Source organism: Mirounga angustirostris, unplaced genomic scaffold (assembly GCF_029215605.1).
Source record: "Mirounga angustirostris isolate CCGP_5_RB_7025 unplaced genomic scaffold, mMirAng1.0.hap1 SCAF_3, whole genome shotgun sequence".
NCBI lineage: Eukaryota > Metazoa > Chordata > Mammalia > Carnivora > Phocidae > Mirounga > Mirounga angustirostris.
In genome coordinates this window covers 190557641-190580251 of record NW_026991711.1, presented here as the reverse complement: position 1 = coordinate 190580251, position 22611 = coordinate 190557641, and the positions used below count along the sequence as shown (strand labels likewise).

At 47.9% G+C, this 22611-nt stretch overlaps 1 protein-coding gene across 19 annotated transcripts in view; it reads right to left on the bottom strand.

The window, feature by feature from the left end:
- Nucleotides 1-22611, bottom strand: part of AGAP1 (ArfGAP with GTPase domain, ankyrin repeat and PH domain 1) — a 517580-nt gene that overhangs the window by 172527 nt on the left and 322442 nt on the right. For all 19 annotated transcript variants that reach the window (XM_045867676.3, XM_045867677.3, XM_045867678.3 and 16 more), the window contains 2 exons: nt 21366-21470; nt 663-831 (listed from right to left, as the gene is read on the bottom strand). In XM_045867676.3, the coding sequence (XP_045723632.1) occupies nt 663-831; nt 21366-21470 (274 nt within the window). The remainder of the gene's footprint in view (nt 1-662; nt 832-21365; nt 21471-22611) is intronic.

The window sequence follows — 22611 nt, the reverse complement described above, 5'->3', positions numbered from 1 at the left end:
CAAAGCCAGAGGGCAACCATTTGCAAAGATTCTTTAACAAAAACGAACCATGACATTTTGAATGGCCTGCAATTGCACACCAATGGCCAGAAATTTCTAAACACATCTAGATTTGAGAAAACACTTTTCTCTGATCCTGAATTAAAGAGCAAATTCTCCTTTCAAAAGAGAATAAAGAAAACTAAAGTTCTGTCAAAGAATGACATAAAAGTTACAATATAAAACCGAGAGAATTTAAAGTTGAGGTCCGACAGTTTCCTTTCAATCTTGCTCCAAATAGCTCTTCCACTTTCATCCACCACTTGGTCACTACAGATACACACGAGCCTGTGATACTCTCACAACTCATTTACATACTTTAGATGGCTCTTAAATCCTCAATCATATGCAAAACTCTACTTCCAACTACACAGCTCTGGGAAGACCTCGTGGTTGGTTTGAGACCGTGACTCAAGATGGCGCCACATGCTACCAGGCGGTCCCGGAACCACAGGCAGAGGGGAAACGACCACCCACAGAAGAGAAGAGGTTTCTAAACCTTAATGTACAATGTTAATGGTTCCAACCGCACTTCACCTCCGAGGCTCCACACTGTCCTGCAACCAGCCGCATCTACTGCTGCCATCACACTGGATTCTTGCGCGGGTCTGCCATAAGCTTACCTGAATTTGGTGAGATGTGTAAACTGCTCATGTCCTTGGACAGGCCGTTAGTTTTAGGGCTGGAGATGGGCGCGCAGGCCGACGTGGCTCGGGGTGGCCTCTTCCCTGGGACTTTCACAGTGGTTCTCAGAAGATCAATCTCTTTACCATGAACGTTCTGCATGTAATCCTGTTCAAAATGTTAAACATCCAAGAGAGATTAAAAAGAAAACCTCGTACAATCTAGGACACAAGGTTCTATCAGACACCACAAGCTGCAATCCTATGACCCTTCCACTGTGGCAAGCACTTTAAAAATAATGAGGTTTTGATCTGTCAAGGATGGTGGCATCATCAATATACTGAAATCACAGCCTCTGTGTCCTGAACTAGCCCAGACCCTGGAAATACAAGGAGACACAGGAAATGCTTCCATCGGGGGGATGACACACCAGCTGGAGAAAATAAGTATCCATATGAAATCGTATTTTTTTAAACTGCTGCTTATTACAGGGCACACTAGGACCCCAGGATCTTCCTCTAAGTTTCAGGTAAAATTCCATGCAATAGGAATATTTTGTAACAACTGTTCTGTCTCAGATGCCAATACCACTAAGTGCCTAGACAAGAATGAAGCTCAGGTGGAAACTAAGTAAAAGGTCAAGCATTTCACTAAGGACCAGGAAAATGTCCGAGAGGTTGGTGGTATGGTGTTGAGAAAACACGGAGCTCACGGATGGATGTGTAATAGCTGGGTGTGTGAAAAAGAAAGAACATTGAGTAAGTCTCGTACTCGAGCATTGTGTTTCTCCAAGTGGTTCACTATACTCAGAAAAAGTATCTTGCTGTTCTCTTCATGCTGGAGGTGAATGACCAGCAGCTAACAGGGAACCACAGGGAAGCTAAGACAGTGATAGTCTCTGTGGAGGTCACCTGACAACATTTAAGTGTGGAGTAAAACAACACCCAAGGATTGGTTGCTGGGTGGGGGAATGGAGGAGGCAAAGGACAGCCAGGGTAAGGGGCCTAGTGGTGAATTAGGAATTACTGGACCTCCAAATACAATTTTTGGGCAAGGTGCCCTCTTGCCTCTGTAGACATATTAAATGGACCTCACACATTAAGAAAGGACGTATTCGAAAACACTCTTGGGTAAGTAACATCTCAAGTGTTTTAAGACTAAGCATGAAATGAAATAAACACATTCCTTCCTTGGCAGAATACTGGTAGATTCCTTTTAGAACACAAAGGAAAAAAGCCAATAAATGTGTAGTTAGTATAAACAATTAAGTTCTTAGTCCATGTAATTTCAGAACTGCCAAATGAACCAGCCTGTGGGCTGCAAGGGACCCAGGGAGGCTGGAAAATTGAGCTGTTTGCTTGTAAATGCTAACCAACAGTCAAGAGATGCAGAGAGAGCCAGAGAAAGTTCTAGAAGCAAAGTGTAAGGGACAGAAGCCCCAGCCTGTGGGATGAGGAATGTCAGCCTTAGTGTATCAAGGAAGCCTGAGGGGCCAAGAGAGTGGCAGGGAAGCCGAGATGAGGATCCCAGTGGCTTCTGGGAAGTAGGCTGAGGATCTTTTAATTGTAGGAGAATGTTCACGTTCCAGCAGGTGAAGGGGTTGGGAATCAATTTCGGGTTCATCAAACAGCAGGACGACTGCTGACAGAAGCAACGATACAAAAAGGAAGCAGAAGCACAAGATTCCAACACAGGGGAAGGAACCCAAAGGTGGGACCTCAGGACGGAGAGTGTAAGAAGAGGTGTCTTCTCTCTGCCATCAAAACCCGCTACATAAGCACTTGGGGGAGGGGGTCACATGGGATCCAACCCAGACTCAGGAAAGAGGGTGCAGGAATTCTCAGCAGTGGAGGAGGGCAAAAAGAGAAACTCCAGAATGTGAGTGGCCACGGTGGGGGAGATGTTCTGATGGAGAAACACACAACTATAGAAGATTCGAAAATCACCAGCCCAGGAGGAAAAGACGCTACAGGGTCTCTAGTGACTTCCTAAGGAGAGAACTCAAATGGCCAATTCTTGGTGCAGAATGAACGCTAAAAAGCCCACGCAAGGCTGGAGCCAGGAGGAACATGGGACCAAAGACCACTGGAGAAAGGATCCGGGGCTGCACCTAAGGGTGGGCAGATACAGATCAGCTCTTCACTGGGAGTGGGGAGGCCACTGTCAGCAGTTGATAAACCATCCAGAGAGATATAGTGGGGTCCACAAATCTGCTGTCAGCCATGGCAGCCAGGAGCAGAGGCCCCAGTGCACCCTGACCCCACAGGACAGGCTAGCTGGCGTTCGTCTCTGCCATCTTGACAGACCCAAGACTCCACATGGAAGTCAAGGTGCTTGGGAAGCTCCCCAAAATATAATCGACCGTGAAAGAGCTACAGTTCTGAAAGGATGTGGACCAAAGACAGAAAGTTATTACCATTAAATTAGACTGAAAGATAAGACAGACTGGAAAAATTACAGGGAACCTCATGAATGAGCTTGGGGTGTTGAGGACGGTGAACGAAAAGCACAAGGGAAGTGATCCTTGGTTACTGTAGGGCTGAGGGTCAAGGTCATTTACAGAGAAAAAAAAAAAAAGGTTGTTCTTAAACATATTTAACTTACTTCCATTAATATCCCCCGAAAATAGGCCAACCTAAGCTTCGTCACCGAAGTTAAGGCTTGTAAATAATAAATTCATTCTCGCATAGTAACTCTTTCAAAAATATCAACTTGCTATAACTTTCTTCTTTAATGCCAATTCTTAACAAATTAAAATACAATAACAGGAGTGTAATTGAGCATTTATTGCTTATGGGCTCTAAAATGAGGCTAATCAGATAGTGACTAAAGCCTCAGCATGGGCTCTTTTAATAGGCATGTTTTAACATACAATAACCAGGATATTTTATTCAAAATTATTATAGAAATTGTACCAAGTGTCTGCTCTTTGGATTTGAATGCGGCAAGGGAACACATTTATCTTTGGCTCAGCATGGGCCAGGGAATCTGTTTTCTCGCTTGAGTTAGGCGCCGAAACTTCAGAGGAACTAGATCTAAAAAAACCAGGATATAAACTTGGCAATTCTTACAGTGCAAGCCACTAACATTTTTATAAATCTTACAAAATGCACTTCCTAATCCATAAAAGCCCTTCAACGTGGTGCTTCAGAAACAGGTGGAATGCAAAGGCGCGCGTATGCAGCTTCAGGTTTCCCCCAAGAGAAACGACGCTGAGTTTTCTGTTTTTGAAAGAATCCAGCCTTTTCATCTCTCCCCAGCTTGGTACTTGAGGAATTAAAGCTAGGACCACTAACCAATGTTGCCTCCTCAGAAGTGGGACGTGCCGCCCTACGGGTCTGAGGTAGGGACCTCGCTGGGTGAAGTAAAGACAGCAAGCTTGATTTTGATATGCAAATGTTACAGATAGTACCCTTCTCCTGTTCCTTGTAGAAAATGCTGATCGATGATAAAAGGGGAAAAAACCCTTTAACAAGGCATGAGGGTAATTCAAAGCCAAGTACTTTTAAACAGCACTTAACAAGTCCCTGGGGCCCACTCAAGAGCCAGGCCCCCCAGAGGTGTCATCTCCTGCCCCTCAACAGCTTGAAAAAGTAGTAATTGCAAACCTATTTGCATTTTTCTTCTCAAGTTGTCCGAGCTCGTCGTGCGGATTATTTTTTCCAAGCAGGTGCTGGAGCAAAGGGACCCGTTGCTGAACGTGCCGATGGCTCGGGAGCCGTGCACGGCGTCCCCCTGCAAGCCCACTCCTGCACCTTTGCATCCCTTGTTTTTTACCTCTCTCTCCTAATTATGTTGCATCTATTGCCGTACACTTAATTAGCTGCATTAATGTGATTTCTTTTCACATAGTCAAGCAATTAAGAGCTATGATTGAGTTTCATTCAATTAGCCTCAACAAACATGCTAATTGATGTCCCAGATGCAAATGAGGTGCAATGAGAGAAACCTGCTAGCAATTGAGAGCCCTGTCAGAGACCCACAGCAGCTTCCAGCTTGCTGACAGTAGCATGGCTTAACGCGGCTCCCACCTTCTGGGGGGCTGCCTTCAGAGAGGGCCATGGAGTCATTAGTGCCGTGGTGTACGGGATCTCTCCGGATACGGAGAATTAATTGATTTGCGGCTGTACAATCTAGTCCTCGAGTCTCACGGTCCTGCGTTACCAGGACCTGGAGGCCATCAACTGGCTAACACGGTGCTTGGGCAGGGAGAGTAAGCCCTCACCCAAATACCAATGAGGCTACTGGAGCAACCCAGGAGTTCTCCCCAAAACTGCAGAAGGAAGGGTGTGGAGGTCTTGGCTTGGCCATCCCAGAGCCCTCTCCGTGCGTGATGGCCTTACGGTTCTCAGTAAATGGTGAGTTCATCTTAGTCAGCTCTGGGGCATCTGGCGCTTGGACTTAAGCTCAAAATACAGCAATCCATCAATAGTCCCTAAAAATACTCTTACTATATTGATTCTCACTGCCTCCCATCCCGGCGTTACCTTTGGCTGTCTGCTGAAAGATGGGTTTGCTTGATGTGTTCACGGGGGTACCAAAAGCAGTTAACAAGATCTTAAAGCCAACCCCAAATGCAGAAATGGTATGACTGGCACCTCGGAATGAGAGCATCTGAATAAAACACACGGCTTTGCAACTCTACTTTCTTCTAAGTATAGATAACGCAATCAACACCGCTGTGATTTTACACAGACTTTTTAAACAGTATGAAGACTCTTCATTTCATCATTAAATGATGGAAAAAAAATCACAGAAATTTTTGTTCCAATTAGGTTTTGTTCCAGTTAAGTCCTGGTTTCTAATTGTACATAAGTGCTTAGAAATGTAATATATTAACACGTAACACATTTTGTCTAGGTTAGATAATCATTAGCACAAACTGATACTTGCCATGGCCAATATATTGGATTTTTCCTCTTTGCATGACCTAGCTTGGCAGTCCTCAAGGTGTGGTCCCTGATACCCTATCCAGGGGTTCACACGTTCAGGGCTATTTTCAAAACATCCCAAGACACTGGTTTGCCTTTTCCAGACTTGAAATTTGTTTTTATGGTGACTAAAACTGCTAGTTCCAGAGCATATACCCAGGCAGTGGAACCAAACTGTACTAGTCCCTATTGTCAGTATTCATTGCCATGCTCTCTAAATAAAAACAAAGTTTCATTTAAGAATGTTCTTGGGGCTCCTGGGTGGCTCAGTCGGTTAAGCGTCTGCCTTCGGCTCAGGTCATGATCCCGGGGTCCTGGGATCGAGCCCCAGGCCGGGCTCCCTGCTCAGCGGGAAGCCTGCCTCTCCCTCTCCCTCTGCCGCTCCCCCTGCTTTTCTCTGTCGCTCTGTCAAATAAATAAATAAATAAAATCTTTAAAAAAAGCAGTTATTAATTCTTAAACATTTCAACCCCGAGTACATACATGTCTTCTTAATTTTCCGGGTAATGACACGGCAAGCACGCGTGAGTGTTGGTGTCACATGCGGAAGGGGATGGGTGTCCCACAGAAACACACTTCTGCAGTTGTCTGAGTTGCAAGTCGAACTAGCGCGTTTTTGGTGGGACCCATTTTTACTTGAAAGAATGATTACGTCAGCCATTAACTATGACTATTCTGTTTTGGGCCCTCGGCAGGTATTTTCTTGAAAATGACCAATGTGAGCACTGCAGGGGAAACAGTGGACAGTATCTGTGGCTAGTGTATAATCTGAGCTTCTAGTGAGGATGAGAATCTTGGCAACTTGTATCTCTCACCATGAGCTTGACACTTTCCAAATACTGATGTTCTTTCCTGACAAGATGGGCGGTGATATAAATGAAAACAGTTTCTGGATATTATATGATGAAAAGTGTTACCATTAGGAAAGCTGCATACCTCAGTTAAACAAATTTTTTTCAATTATTTATTTATTTATTTGAGAGAGAGCGAGCATACACATAAACACACAGGGGGAGGTAGAGGGAGAGAGAGAGAGGGAAAGGGAGAGAATCTCAAGCTGACTCCATGCCGAGCATGGAGCCCAATGCAGGATTCTGGATCTCACAATCCTGAGATCAAGACCTGAGTTGAAATCAAGAGTTGGATGCTTCACCGAATGAGCCACCCAGGCACCCCTAAGCAATGTTTTTGAAATGACACATGCATGGTGTCACATGGAAGGATGAAAGGTCATTCAACAAGCAAGACAGTACAATGGATCTTCACTGAGCAGAGAAGGAAACAGTGAGTGATACTCTTTCAGATTCCTTGCTGCATTCCTAAGCTATAATCAATTGTCACATGTTGCATTTCGATAGAATACCCAAAAGGAACATCCACGATGACTTGAATGGTTATTAGAATATTAGAATTAGAATACTTAGAATTAGAATTAGAATTCTCCTCCCGCTTCCAGCTAAATAGCTATATAAGGTGAGGTTCTTGATACACTTCAATCAAAACAATGTACCTCAGAAGACTGAAGGCAGATGGCAGCTCTCTTTTATTAAGCCAGGTATCAAAGAGCTTTGGAAACAGTAAGACAATCCTACTGTTCTCAAGATTTCCTTTCATTGTGGAAAATGTGTTTTTCATAAAAAGGTTATTTATGTAATAATACCACATAGGGCGGTGTATTATTCTTTTAAATAAATTACGTGAATATTTCAAAGTTTTCTTAGTTTTGATTTCTAACGTGTTAAGTATCAATTAGATATAACCCACAGATAGGGTGCCTGGCTGGTTCAGTCGGAAGAGCATGCGACTCTTGATCTCATGGTCGTGAGTTTGAGCCCCACTCTGGGTGTAGAGAAGACTTAAATAAATAAAACTTAAAAAAGAAAAGATATAACCCCCAGAAAGAAAAGCCCTTTAGGATTCCTCAGTTATTTTTAAGTAAAGGAGTCTTGAGGCCAAAAGGCTCAAGAACCACTTGCCCAGTTCAGTATTCACAAGATGGCCAAGGGCCATGAGCACGCGACAGCTTCACGCACACAACTGGGGGAAGGGAATGAGAGCCGGGCTTCTGCAGAGATATCAGAAATGTTCTTCAGATTTGTTTGTCTTTTCCTGGAGGAAAGGATTGACTCATTCTCCCGATTTTCACTGTACTTCATGAATGTCCAGGTTCAAAGAGGAACAGTAGTTTGTATAAGTTCTATTTTTAAAAAATCCTTACTTCTGGGCTTGGGGGAAAAAAAAAAAGTATGTAAGAGAAGCCATTGTTAGATGCACTGCTATTCCCAACTCCATGTAATACTGTTTTCAAAGGAAACTAATCTATAAAGACACACATGATACCGTCCATTCAAAGAGACCTAAGCAAATGTGCCAGTCCAACATTTCTGAATAATAAACAACAGGCTCATATACAGCCCCAGGCGTGGACGAAACTGACACCCTAAAAATACTATGAAAATATCCTAAAACTAGGAGAAATCTTCTGGCCACGACCTTTCAGATCACATAACTCAGAGAGGACAATTTCTCCTTCTCTGCAAAGGACCAGTCACAATAGCAAGGCAGGAGGCACAGCTTCAAAGTGGAAAACCCAGGAGAGATGATTTTTGTTTCCCCAGACAGCCGACAGAATTCCAGGGTTTCACTTTCGGGGCTGCCTTTGTCAGGACCACTCGACCAACGCTTGCACGCGCACGCCGACGTGACGCATGGCGGTCGCCCCAGGAAGAAGGTACCCGCTGCCTGGGACACACGCAACAGTTAAGACAGCAGACGCTTTAGTGAAGAAAGGCTTTACTGGGCCCGGTGATCATGGAAGACCAGGTAGATGGGAAGGCCGGGGAAGCAGCACGGGGCCGGGCGGGGCACGCTTCACGCACCATGGACAGCTCCCACGCAGAGCCAGGGCCAACCTCCTGAGGCCCCTCTGCCGGGGAGCATCCAACACGTGTGGGCTGAAGTCCAACATCAGCCCTGGGGGATAGGTCATTATAATATAAATCAAAACAGCACAAAACTCCAGATTGAATTATGAATATACCTCTTGCTTCCTGATTGTATCTGTCTTGACTGACCTAGGATATCGAGCTTTACACTGCAAGAAAGATTTTCCTCATTTTAGGTTCAAATTGAGTATTACCCAGTTGTAACCCATTCGTGCTCAAACCCAGCCCGTACAAAATGAATGTCGGGTATGAAAATGGCTTCCTGTCTTCCCAGTCACTGTAGGCCCCTTCCAAAGGCAAGCATGAGTGAGATTTCACTGCGATGAACTTCAAGGAGCTGGCACTGTTCCCTGGCTGAGTACTTTCATAATTAATTATGGCCTGAAACAACTGGACCAGCAGTTAAACCTGGGAAGTTTTGAGTGAGATAAGAATGTTTGGCACAGCAATATTAGAGACCTGAAGCTCTTTAAAACTTCAGACTCCTTGGGGTGAATTCGCTAGAATACACAGCTCTGGAAGAAGCAGGTTTTTAAGACAGAAGAGCACACACAGTCTGTCCTTGGGGGGCACTGATGATCACTACGCCTTTTTCTCTGCCATTTGACCCATGCAGGACAGAAGTCTCCCTTATCCATTGTTGTCCACCAGCGCTGAAGGATTTCTCCTCATGCTGAATGCTCACCACAGCTGTTTGGTTTTTTTTCTGAGACACTGCTTTTCCAGGAGTAATTCTGTCTCCCTGATGCCTACTGCTGCCAAGGTGGTTTGATCAGCTTCATGTTCAATGAAGAGCAGTCAGCTGACGTTCTGATTTCCTCAACCTAAGAAGTATGCAGAGGACCAAGTCAGCTTCCTTTGGGCCAGAGGACGGCCTCGGGGACCATGCCCAGGACCCAACCTCAGGGTTTCAGGAGTTGTGTGCTCGGCGCATGCTACTTAATCATTCCTGGTCCCCGTTTCCACATCTTTAAAGACAGGGAGATGAACAGCTCCCGCCTTGTGGGGTGGCTCTGAGGATGGACGGAGACCATATGCCAACTGTTTACAAGAGTGCCAGAGTCCTCCCCAAACGACAGCTCTTCTTACCGCTGTCCAGTCTTTGCCCTCTGACTTGATGTGGGTGTGAGGGGTGACCTGCCAAGCGACCTTTCACTTCCCAGCACAGGAAAAAAGAAATCGTGTCTCCGCAGACGTCTGATATGTTCTACTTTTTATTTTTCTCCCCCTCCTCTTTCCTTCCTTTCTTTTTTCTTTTCTTCTTCTTCTTCTTTTTTTTTTTTTGGTGGGGGAGGCATGTATATGGTAGTCAGACATTTTTATTGCAAAATGCCGTCTGGAAAAGATGCAAAACAAAATTGCTAAAATGCAAGGGAGAAAAATACGGGGGAAAAACAAAAGGCGCCCTTCCCTTTGCTTATTGAGTTCAAAGGCATAACACGCAGTTCCCTGCAGCAAACGGGAAGCTACACTAATTTTAAAGCCGTAAAACGCTATCAAGTGCCCTGCGGGGCAGGACTACACTGAAGCTAGTGGTACCTAAATAAGACACGGTTCATTTACTCCGCAGCTTAGCCTAATGTAATCATCAGCGGATTTTCGCCTAGAGTTGTAACAGGCAGAGAGCCGACGCGGCCGAGGTGGCACTCCCAGCCATCGAGGGGGCCGCCGCTAGATTGCTGTTGATTAGAAAATTTTTCAGTTTTGACAAGCACTTAATGAACATAAATCGCACCTTGATTGGTTTCCATTTGGGGCCACAGGCACACCTGAGAAGAGGCAGACCCTCCACCTCCACCTCTCTCTTCCTAGCAAGACCTTCGCAACAAGCCAGCAATTGGGTTATGAGCCACAGAGGAAAATATTTATAAAATATAATAATGGAATTCAATCTCTTGGTAGAAGTGAAAGAAGATTTCCTTGCAACCCCCCACATCCATCCTCTCCCGCAGAGAGTTCTCAGTAGTGACTTACTGTCTGGGAAGAAAACCAATGGGTTTGATTTATTTACCTTTTTGCAAGAACTCTGGCTACAGTTAGGAAAACTAAAAAGACCAAAAATGGAAAACAAAATGATACAGATTGGGTCAAGGGACGAACTATCATGCTGTGTCCTGATAAGACTATGTCCCATCGACTCTACCAGAAGCTTTAAGACTCAAATCCGCAAGCTACATGGTTAAATCTGCATATTTACAGAAACACACGAATACACTATACTATTTTTTTTTTTTTTTAGAAAAGAAGGCAGAGGGATTTTTTTCAATGTAGAAAAAAATAGGTTAGGTAGGATCTAGGGTATTTGATGGTTTAGTTTTTATAGAAACATGAAGACTTTTTTTGGTCTGGTCACGCCCTACTCACACACACACTGTGTGATCAACGTGGAGACAACTCGTAACACAGTGAGCTGGCATTCTGGCCATTTTATTTGAAAATCTAAACACTTTACAAACCCTGAGGTTCTATAAAATAAACAAGAATCTCCTTAGGCAGAAATAAGACTTTGATGAAGAATCTAAGTTTTTTTGTGTATGTGCAAAAGATATGAGTTAGTAGTCATTCTTTCTAACCAAAGTTGTATGTAATTCCCCGAAAATATTTACACTACCTTGCTGGGATCATTCCATGGACTTGACAGCACTAATATTCATCACACTGTCTGAAACTGGGCGAATGCCAGAGAGAGCTCCCAGGCCGCCTGGAACACAGACGGGACAGCCTCCCCAACGCTCGGAGGGCTCCTGACAAACCCGGGGCAGTCTATGGAAACGGGGCCGGGTGACTGCTCTCATACCACATGGGCTCCTCCCTAATTCGCTCTGCTCGGGACCGCGCCCAGCAAATTCCCCACTGGGTCCTGGTGAAGGTTGGGCATCTTTAAAATTCAGTTATTCTCTATAGTTCTCTATAGTTGTAGTTTGGACAATAAAACCTCAAGATTCTAAGGGGCATCTGCACACCCGTGTTCGCAGCAGGAGTCACAACAGCCAAGAGCAGGAAGTGATCCAAATGTCCACCCACAGATGAATGGATAAACAAAATGTGGTGTAGACACAGAACAGAATATGATTCAGCCTTCAAAAGGAAGGAAACCCCATCCTGTGCTACAACACGGCAGGACGTCAAGGACATTATGCTGAGTGAAATAAGTCAGTAAAAAAAAGACAAATACTATGATTCCACACACCTGAGGAACTTAGAGCAGACAGATTCACAGACGGTGCTCCCCAGTGGCTGTGGGGAAGGGGTGGAGACTTAGTGTTTCAAGGGGACAATCTCAGCTTTGCAAGACGAGAACGTTTGGATAAGAATACACTTCACACCACTGGACTGTACACTTAAAAGTGGTTAAGATGGTCAATTTTATGTTGTGTGTGTTTTACCACAATCAAAAAGACAAAACCAAAACCTTGAATTCCTCTCCCACCTTGGAGACCTTTCCTTTAATCTTTTCTTAGAGTGAGCCTGGATATGGCTGTGACATAGTTCAGTGTTAAAGCAGCAGGAGGTGGCTTCCTCCTCCTATGATTTTGGGAACTGCAGGCCTGCAGGTGTGAGGACAGCCCAAGCATGTGGCCAAATCGTGCCTCATTCTTTGTTCAGCAAGATCTTGCCAATGCGAAGGACATGCAGCTGACAGGATCCCCGGAGGTGTCTGCTCCAAGGGACTCCTGGTCTCGTGGGTGACTCGGGCCATAGGATATGCCGAGAGAACAGAGAAATAATGGACACAGCAAGGGGAGGGGAGGGCACGCACGGCAGGTGCACCCCAACAGGCCCGGTGGAGAAAACCCCACAGAAACGTGCCCTTCTCAAGACTTTGGGGGAAGGACGAGCAGAGTCAGTCTGGCAAGGAGGAGGAACAGGAGAGGGCATTCTTGGTGGAAGAAGCTGCCAAGTGTTAGGGCCTGGAGGCCGGAGAGCATGGCAGGTGTGAGCAGCTAGAAGGGAAGTCCAGCCAGGGAGGGACATGGCGGGTTAGAGGCAGTGCGCGGGGCGGCAGATGGCGAGACCTGGCAGGTCCTGTGAAGGGGTGAGGGCCCCATCCTAAGCACGGTGGGGATCTTCTCCATCATCGACACATTTAAAAGAATCAAGTGGAGAGAAGTAAGTAACAATAGGATGAAAAGTATATGGAGAAGGGAAAAGAACCACAGGAAGAACTGCCCTTCTCTGCACAGCGGACAATTGCTGAGTTTTGGAAAACCTGGTGGGCAGGGCGCCACACCCGCTGAACGGAGCAGACAAGCAGGCCTGAGGTCAGGGAAGGGGGTGCTGGGAAATCACCTGTGTCAGCGGGACTTCTGAGGTCCTCCTGGATGAGTTCCCATGGAGGACGGAAGGCGGAGACCATCGCTACGGCAGAGGAAGAGAAGCAGCCCACAGAGCACCCGGAGCCACGGACCTCGAAGGCGCTTGGTGATCCCCACAGTGGGCTGCCAAATCCCGACGCCACTGGGCTCCATCCTGGCCACCGCGGTGCGGAAGGGCCCTGCCAGGCCCGGAAGTCACGAGTGCGGGGTCCCCCTGAGCATCAGAAAGAATCAGCACAGGACGCTGATGGAACCCGTCAGACATGAAGGAAGGAACGAGTTTTTAGATGGATGGAGGTGAGGATGTGCTGGAGGCCACAGAGATCCACAGTGTGACTTCCTTCTCTACATAAGACAAAGTAGATGGAGTTCTGTGCATGTACACGGATGGCCTAGGTTCTCACGTGACTACACAGAGGCGTGTTTTTAATTCACTCTCACGTCCGCTGTTACAAGATGCCTGAACGCCTCTCCTGGGAAGAGACAGAGCATCAAGTGCGATTGGAAGCCAACGAGATCCGGACACGGAGCTCCTGGAGGGGCTGCTCCCCCCGTGGGCCCGGGAAACCACTCTGGTGGGACAACTGGACAGCGGTTATTCCTGGGGCAGGCCGAGAACACGCGCAGACTCGGGGACAAGGCTTCTACCCCAAACTTCCCAAAGCCCCACCATATCCCCCTACACAGTCCCCATCACAACAAACTCAGGGTTTTTCTGCTGCCCCAGGGCTGACGCCGGCCACTCTAGGAACTCCCACACTGTTTTCAAACTCAGTCCCATCTGCCTGAAACAGGCGGTCAGACCAGAACAGAAAGGTTCACTTGTAGCCAGAGTTCCAGATTTCTGCTCCTCAGTATTGACATATTTTCCTAATCCACTTTAAAATGGATTATTTGGGGATTTCAGCAGTGGTTTAAGACTTTATGGCCTTTGTGTAATACCGCGTGTGTATGTTCTCCCCTACCCGACGTAAGTGGATCTGTACCCAGGGAGGTCTAGATGTGCAACGGGGTTCATTTCCTCCACCCCAGTGTCACTGGAATTTTCAAAATAGAGCCAGGATCGTCCCCCATGAGGGTCCTAGCCCAGGCAGTGCAGGAGCAAAGACACTGCAGGAACCACATGACTTGACTGCATGTGACCCACAGGTGCTGGCCTGGGTGCCTAGCCTACACCAGCCCTGGGCAAACTGGGGAACAGGGCATGGTCCTTGCTAGACGGGGTGGTACAGAGATGCTGGAGGGTACCAGGAGAAGGGCTGGTGTGCCACGCAATCAGGGAGGACTTCTCATGGAGGAAGGCCATGAAAGTCTACCCACAGGATGGACAGCAGACTGGAAGTACAAGCAGCCAGGCTGGAAAAGAACGTACAGACCAAAGGAGGAGAGCCTGCAGCACTGTGGCTTATAAAGGGGAAGCAAGATCCAATAATTGCTCATCATAAAACTAATTACGCTTCCTGCAGTAGGGTGTCAGACAGACGTCTGACATCATTCTGCTCGGTAAAAAAGCCGGTGGGGGGGGCGCTGAAATCTCAAGGTCATCAGTCAGCCCATGACTCAAACGTTCTACATCTAGAAATCTGGGCTTCGAAGTTACCTGCCTAGCCATCTAGACTCAAGCTAGTCTGACTTCTGCAATGTTTTGGGGAAACCAATGAAGAGTTTCTCTGGGTATAACTCAGTGATCACTATCTGAAGAAATCTGAGGTCTATCTTAGCAGGTATGCAAAGCTCGCTGAAGGGATTGATCACAGATTCACAGCGAATCATCAAGTAAAATGTCCTGATCTTATGTGAAGATTGCATGTATCTTAAATGATGATTACCAACAGTGGGTACGGGCAAGAGTTGTTCTCACAAGAGAAGTATCTCCCTTTTTTTCCCTGATGTTATTTCTTTTGAGATAAATACCCACTCAGGGAATCATCCCAGATCTTTTCATCATTTTTGCATCGGTAAAGGGGTAGATTTTCTGTCTGATTTTGAACCCGAAAATTAACTGAAATCAGCATTCTGATAGGACAATTCAGAGAGTCCAAGTTTGACTCTAGGACATGGGAAAAAACAAGCAAACGTCAGCAGCATCTAGAAGCAGAGATGCCGTGCAGCGGGAGCATCTCCTCCGCCCAGGCCGGAGGCGCCGTGGGAAGGAGAGGTCCAGCTCTGCAGGTCAGGGAGAAAGGACAGAACCACGGCTGTTTCCAACTCGGGCCACGTGCAGAAAGGGAGAGACATCCAAGAAGGAGGTCTTCAACAGTGTGAGCAATTCGAGCCTGTACCAGGCAGGTGGGCTCTGCCCGGGTGCCCCGCGTCCTCGTGAGGACGCCCGGGACAGCCGTCCTGGCCAGGGCCCCATGAAGCCGCCGGCCCGACCGCCAGGCCACGAGCTCCCGCTCCGGAAGCGCAGTGCACACACCTCTGTCAGCTGTGCCTTCGACAGCGCCCTCCCGACACAGAAGATGAATAGGTGGGGACACTGGACTGTGAAGCCCCCAGGTCTGAGTTCTTTCTCATTATCCCCTCCATTTTTCCATCAAGGTGCTCCCTGCGGCTCGTAGTGAAGTCCACAGAACAGGCTGCCCTTCGCCCACCCTGACTGTGATCCAGCGAGGTGTCATCAATGAGACACTCAGACCTATCTCCCCCAAGAACGGGACGCAGGGAGGGCTTTTTAAAGGTCTTCCAGACGTACAAATTCCCCGAGAAACAGAGACCCAGACCACAGAGCAGCCTCAGAGGTCCGCTCGAATACTTGAATCTTGCTAGTTTAGGGTTGTGTTTGCAGAACGCCAAGTGGAGATGGAGGCCCCGGAGTGTGGGTGACCAGCTCATCCCAGGAGGCCTCGGCCTCCCCCAGTGTTGGCACCGTCAGTCCTGCGTCCTGGGCTAAGCAGTGTGGCCAGCCGCCCGACCGGCCCCAAACCCCAAGCAGCTTCCTTAGGTTGGCTGAGCCACCTGTTACCTAAAGTGGGCTATAGTTCAACTTACTCAAAAACAGCATCTTGAGAAAGAGGCACCAAGTGACCTGGGTTCCCCAGACCGCGAGGCACGCAGTGGGCCTCACCTTCCCGTGTGACTAAGGGATCCCGCCCAGCGGCCCCGACCCCGGGATGGGCTTCTCCTCACTAGTGTCAGCCTCCGTTTTGGAGGTGCTGGCTAAGCCTCTGAAGTGAACACACGATCCTCAGACTTCCCACCCAAAGGACTCTTCTTCCAGATTTCCAGAGTGGACGCCATCCAGCCAGTTGCTCGGTGTCCACTGTGAGATGCCCCCCACCCCAAAGGAACGCTGCAGACTACGGATGTGTGCCCCAAAGGACAGGCTCCAGCTTGTGTTTAAAAGGCAGGACGGCCCCCAGGCCCAGGGTGGGGCTGTGCACCCTCTCGGCCACCCCCCAACGGGCCAGGGCCTCTCCTCGGCTACCCTGCTGCCCCCACCGCACCGGCGATGGCCAGTGTGGCGACCACCCATCCTGAGGAACAGCCAGGGCTGAGACCGTCACCTCCGCTTCCTCCTGCTCCCCCCACAGTGGGGGGACCCGTCCGCCGGAGGCCGGCCCTGCTGGCGGCCCCCGAGCCCCCGGGGACCAGCTGAAGCGGATGAGTTGCGCAGAGTGAGCACATCCGGGGTTGGGAGGCACCACCACCACCAACGTTCAGGAAACTTTCTCAGTCTGGGTTACGGTGGTCAGTCTTTTCCCTCTTTCCTCCTGGTTCCCAGAGAGACCATCACCTCCTGTGATCTGGTCACGCATGGGCCACTCCATCCCAGGCTTAGAGACAGACGTTCTCTCCTCCGTGAGAAAAATGTGTAAGGTTTCCAACAGCAGGAAACATGGCTGGGGTGAGAGGCTTCCTTCCACAACTTCCCTCTGGCGCGGAGAAAGCCTGCACTCTACAGACGACGGAGCGAGGCCAGGCTGAGTTGTCACAGCGACCGAGGACGGCTGGTCTAATTCATCTGTGCGTGCGCTTGGGGCTCAGGAGGAACCACAGACCCTGCTGGGGATGAGGCCACCAAACTGGGAAGAATGAAGCCTTGGAAGAAGATGGGGCTGGGAAAGGGTGGGAAGGAAGGAAGAGGGATCGGAAGCAAGGAGCCCAGTGGGAAGTGACATCCTGGGGCTACCACCCAGCAGAGCTCCCTGGCCTGCAGAAGTGAGTTCTGAGACAGGCGGGCTGTCCTCGGAGACCAACTTCGGGGAGCATCCCTGGCAGCCGACCCATCCCAAGCACACGGCGAGCTTGCCAGCCTCATGCCAACTCCATCGCATGCTGCGGAGCCGGGTCCCCCAGCTCATGCCCGGCAGCCTGCTTCCGAAGCCACCGTTTCAAAGCACGTGGCCCTCCGCTGGGAGCCCGGGAGCCCGGCCTGCAGCCGGGGCCACACACCGATGGTCTGGGTTGTGAAGAGGCTGCTTTCCGCCACAGCAAAGTGCACAAAGCTTATGCTAGGGCTTGAAACTTGGGGTTCGTGTCTGCAGGATGACTGTTTACATAAACATGTCCACGGACACCTGTGTAATAAGGAAACCGTACTGGTTTCTCAAGGATCACAACTCAACTCTTCTGGGAGATCTTCTTTACTTTAAACGTATCCAATGGAGACATTTAAAAACTTCCAAGATTTTTTTTTTTTTATGTGTGGCAAATTTAGGAAACGGTCCATCTCCTGCTTCCACAGTGTCCAAAGTAAGCTAATGCCGGAGTCTGTTGGTGCTCCAGCATCTTTTCCAAGCAAAGGTCTCAGGAGACTGCAGTGCCCAGGGGCTGCAGGAGCCAAGGCATCGATCTGGCAGGAGTGGGAAAGGGAGAGGCTGGCGGGGGCGGCACGCTCTGTACCTGTCCCGATACCCTCTTGGCCTGGCCTGTCGGCCTGTCCAGGAGCACTGGCTGGGGCGCTCAGCCGGGAAACCTAATTCGGCTAATGAACACTGGAGGCATCTGGAGCAGCCCCACGAACCGTGCCCTCCAATGCTGGCCACACTCCAGTGGCCGATACGCCGAGGCAATCTCAACTTTGAACGAAATGACTAAGGGCCCTCGCCATGCCAGCCTATTTCCCTCTGAACTTGATTCGATCTCTTACTCTGCCCTGTGTGCAAGAACTGGGCCCAGCTCCCTGGGTTCAGCACGATCCCCAAGCTGAAGGTGGCTGCTGGTGGAGTCTGGGTCCAGCCTCAGCGGGACTGTGAGCAGCCCACACGTGCCCAAGAAACTCACGTTTGCGCTCATGACAAGGTCCAAACAGCAACATGCTGGTTTGGAAAGGGGCCGCCGCACAGCTCTGCCTAGTGTCCGTTCCAATCCTACATGGTTCATGCCTTCTCAAGCCCGGCGCTCTCAATCCCCCACCACTCACCCCGATATAGAAGCACTGTTGTTAGACTCCCATCCTCAGAAAAGCACGCCAGGTTCCTTTTTGGTAAATACATTACCTAGTCATCGAAAGTTAGTGGTAGGCACCACAGCTGGCCCAGTTACTCCACTACTGAGAAACACTTAGTCTTTGTGGAACACTCTATCTACAGATATCAGATTATTTAGCCAGATTCTTTCCCTTCGCTCCCTGGAGAGACATGAGCTGTAGGCTATGCTATTTCAGATCAGCGCAGATGGCCATTAACAGTGATGGCCAACAGTAATGAAACCCAAAGCCACCAATCTGGGCAGATTTCCCCAATAATTAAGCACTCACAACCAACGCACGCTCGTGGGCTTCCAGCCATAACACAGCCTGGAGACCATCAAGAAAGTGGGCGTCACAGGGCAATCAGTCTAACTGATATCATTGGGTTCTACCATCTTTTGAAATTTCCTGGACTAAAATAATTGGAACATTCTTCATGGTATAGAATTTTAAGGCTTGAATTTACAACACATTTGTATGCTCCCGAATTTGTACTAAGATAAGTCTGCACTCTGCCCATGGGCATCCCTTTGACGTGTCTTCCCATTTTGAGCCAAAGAATGCCAGACTAACTCCGAGGTTAGGGATCTGTAGCTCTCTATCATCTTGGAAGAGAACACATACCTGGAACTCACTTCTTCTCCAAACTTTCATCCAAAGCTTGGTTGTGGAAATAAAGTCAAAGGAGGATTACAGTGAAGGCCATGCCATCTCTCCGTGCTCTAGTAATTAAAATCCATCCCTACATTACACCACTCCTTTAGGGAGGGGTATACCTGCATCAATAAGAGACTGTCATTCATTGAAAAGCACTTTAAAATGATATTGGCTCTTGCCTGCTATATAATTATATAGCAAAGCCCTGCTGTGCTCCTTTTGTGTACTCAAACAATATCCATGCATACGTGTGTGTGTGTGTGTGTAAAGGAACTGGCAAGCACTGAGGGGCATCACAAGAAGAAGCCCATGTGGGAGAATTTTCGAAAAACTGACTGTGATTCTATTAATTGAGGGGCTGGGATGGGAAGTAAGTGGCATTACCCCTCCTATGGGAACTTTCTGGGACATACTGATGTCACACCTTTTCCCCTTGGCAAGAAACAGCAGACGTCTCTCCGATCAAGCCTGGGCTTACCAGGAGAGTGTAAGGTGGTCCGAAATGCTCATCAGTTGGACCCCATTTTTTCCTGGTCAGTGAGTCCTAGCAAGAAGAGTATTGATTACACTTCTCTCTCTAAACAACCTCTCTCTACACAACACAAAGCAATGGGGTCAATAATCCGACCCGTGTTCCCTGACGTGGTTTTAAGAGGATGTGAGCCAGCAAGAGGGCAGCTGATGGGGCAGGGCTGGGGAGAGAACCCACCGGAGAGCCAGCCCTGCTTCGGCGTCCTGATGGAGGCTGTCCGTGGCTGCAGATGACGTGGGAACATCCACAGGCAGGCCTCCTGGAGAAGCAACCTGACTCTATTCCCAAGTCAGCCAAAATAAACCAAGCACAGAGAAGTTTTCTCAGTACACTGTACAACTGACATCGCAGAAGTCTACTTCCTGGTAAAGCATGGGAGGCATTCCCATCAACATCAGAAACAAGTCAGGGATGCCTAATGAAACACTTGTGTTGTAACACGGTTCTGAAGGGGAAGGCCATCGCTGCAGGACGCAGAGAAGAAGGGCAATTCGCCCCAGGAAGCAAATGAAACAGTAATGATACCACTTGTTACCTGTTATATTGGAAAATGATAGATACGTTACTCTGAAGGTGAATGCTCATGGGAATGAAGGTGTAAGCCCTCTGGCATGTTGCCGGCGGATAAAAACCGATACACTCTTTTCAGGAATCCGGCAAATATATCCAAAGCCATGAGCGCACAAGCACTCTTCAACTCCGGAAGCGACTGCTAGGAATCAGTCCCAGGGAAATGGAGGAGGGCACAGGGATGTCAACAGAGGACACTGATTAGTGACTTAAAACATTAAAAATAATTCAAAGTAAATTTATTTGAGAAACGTCCATTTTGGAGACACTGTTACACCAATCAGGGCATATCTGCACGATGAGTGTTACATAACCATTAACAATGGCGGCGCACAAGCATATTCTTGGGCACGGGCAGGTGCATGTGACCTGTCATCATCTAGGGAAGTGGGCACAGACAGCGAGAACGGGCTGACCCCGTGCTCGTGGGAGGAAAAAGCACCTACTCTCAGAAATGGCTGGGAGCACACACCCCAAAATGCTATCAGTCCTGTTCCACAGGTGGTCCTGTGGGAATGATTTTTCTTCAATATCCTTATGTGTAACTTCTTGTTCCTAACTGTAATTTTTAAAGTACTTAAACATCTTTAAGTTAAAAGCTTACCACAGTGATACAATCAGATGAGCAGCTAACACTATATATTCTAATCTGTACCTTTATGTACATCAAGACCAATAAATATCAAGCAAGATCCATGGAATGTGTTGTTAGAGAACTGTCATTAACACCCCATTTTCAGATTTTACTTCCTAAGACAACTCACGATGGGTACAATGTCTGCATTTTCCCCCAAAATAAAATTAATTCCGCTCTTAAATCTACCTTCTATAAATCACCAATATATCTCATTTTATGAACACATGCAGAGAAGCTTCTCTTACCTTACGAACGATTTGTGTTCTTATCTGACAATAAAAGCTGAGTCACCAACTGCTTTTAACTTTCCTGTTTGTCTCAGCTGCTCAGAGCGGAGTCCTGGGTTCTGATGTAATTGTTCAGATTTTGTTCTAGATTCTCAGGTATATGATCACTTTCTTTTTCTTTTGCTACCTGCTCTTGTCTTTTTACTTTCATTGAAAATTTTACTTCATCTGTTCCCTTTATTGTAAGTCCTTGCAGAATTAGAGAACCAGAAATGGGTGTCAGGGAGGGGAAGGGAGAGACACGTGGTCTGACGGAGAGTGAGGGGCGAATGATTTATCTCGTGATGGAGGAGACCCAAGACTACTTTAACCTCAGAGACGAGAGGCCTGATGCTCTTAGGACCCCCACCCCCGCCACACACAGCGTGGGAGCTGAGCTCCGGGCCTGTCACCTGTGTACGGGGCCACACTCACATGTAAACTTGGGTGGTACGTCAGCACGCCATTGTCACACAGGGTGACGTATTTCTTTTTCCACTCCTTGTTCAGCGATTTGCCGCTCCGCTTCAGCAGCATGCCCTAGGAGGGAAAAGGAGCCACATATTCATTCGTAAATACAAATTATAAAGCCTGCCATAAGTTTTCTTAAAAAGTAGGCACATAGGTAATTCAAGAAATTTTAAACGTTCATTTTTCTCTTGTCATTGTAAAATGGAAATCACACTTGTTTTTAGCTTGGTAATTCGGCTTTTCTCTTCTATTTTATGCATAACGTATACATTCAACCAATTTCCGTGTGTGTGTGTTTGGACTGAACGATGTGCTGTTGGTTCGACAAATGCAATACACCAGCCTCCATGACGCGCCACGTACCTTTCCTTTAACTGAGCAAGCACCTGGAACTAAAGGTATGACGCTTTAATAAAGGAAACCTAAATTTCCTTTTCTAAAAACCACTCATTAACGGAACACTGAAACTCCTGGTATTTACAAATAAGAGCATTTTGCTTCACAGTTTTTCATTCCGGATTTTTAATTTACTGAACGTGAAATTCCATTTGTAAATTTAGTAACAGCATCTAACAGACAAATCGTGGATAATGTGACCCATCTTCAATGGAACCGTGTTGGGGCTTCTTGAAAACCACTCAGCATTTGAAACCAGCTCGCTTGAGCACGTTGGACCCCGGCTTCCCTTGACACCGGGTGGGAGCTTACTCCTGCTTGAACTACTCATTCCCAGCAAACCTCCCACATCGCCTCCTTGCTTTCCTGGGGTGGAAATCCATGGCCGGCACTGAGCTCAGCCTTGACTTGGGGTTTTCCTTCCCTGGAGGGTGGGGGGAGGCTCCACGCCCTCAGGAAACAAGGGGAAGCAAAGCATCTCCTGGCCTGTTCTTGTTCTTCCTCTCACTGCCCGTTTAGAAACTCACAGGATGGTAAGGATGACTGAGAAGGCACAAGAAGAATGCACGCTAGTTAGTGCACCCGGGCCGAGGCCGAGCTAAGTTCTGAGTGTGAGAAAGAGTGTTACAGAAGCAGAGGTGCCCGTGTGTGTCCTCGTGAACTTGTAGAGCTTCGTCTGAACTCCTAATTCTGCTGTCCCCCAGGAACCACAACACGAGCTAAGAGAAAGGAAGCACTTTGGGGATAATTAGGTTCAAGTTCCAAATACCATGACAATACTGCTTTCTACACCAATTTTCACGCATATAACGGA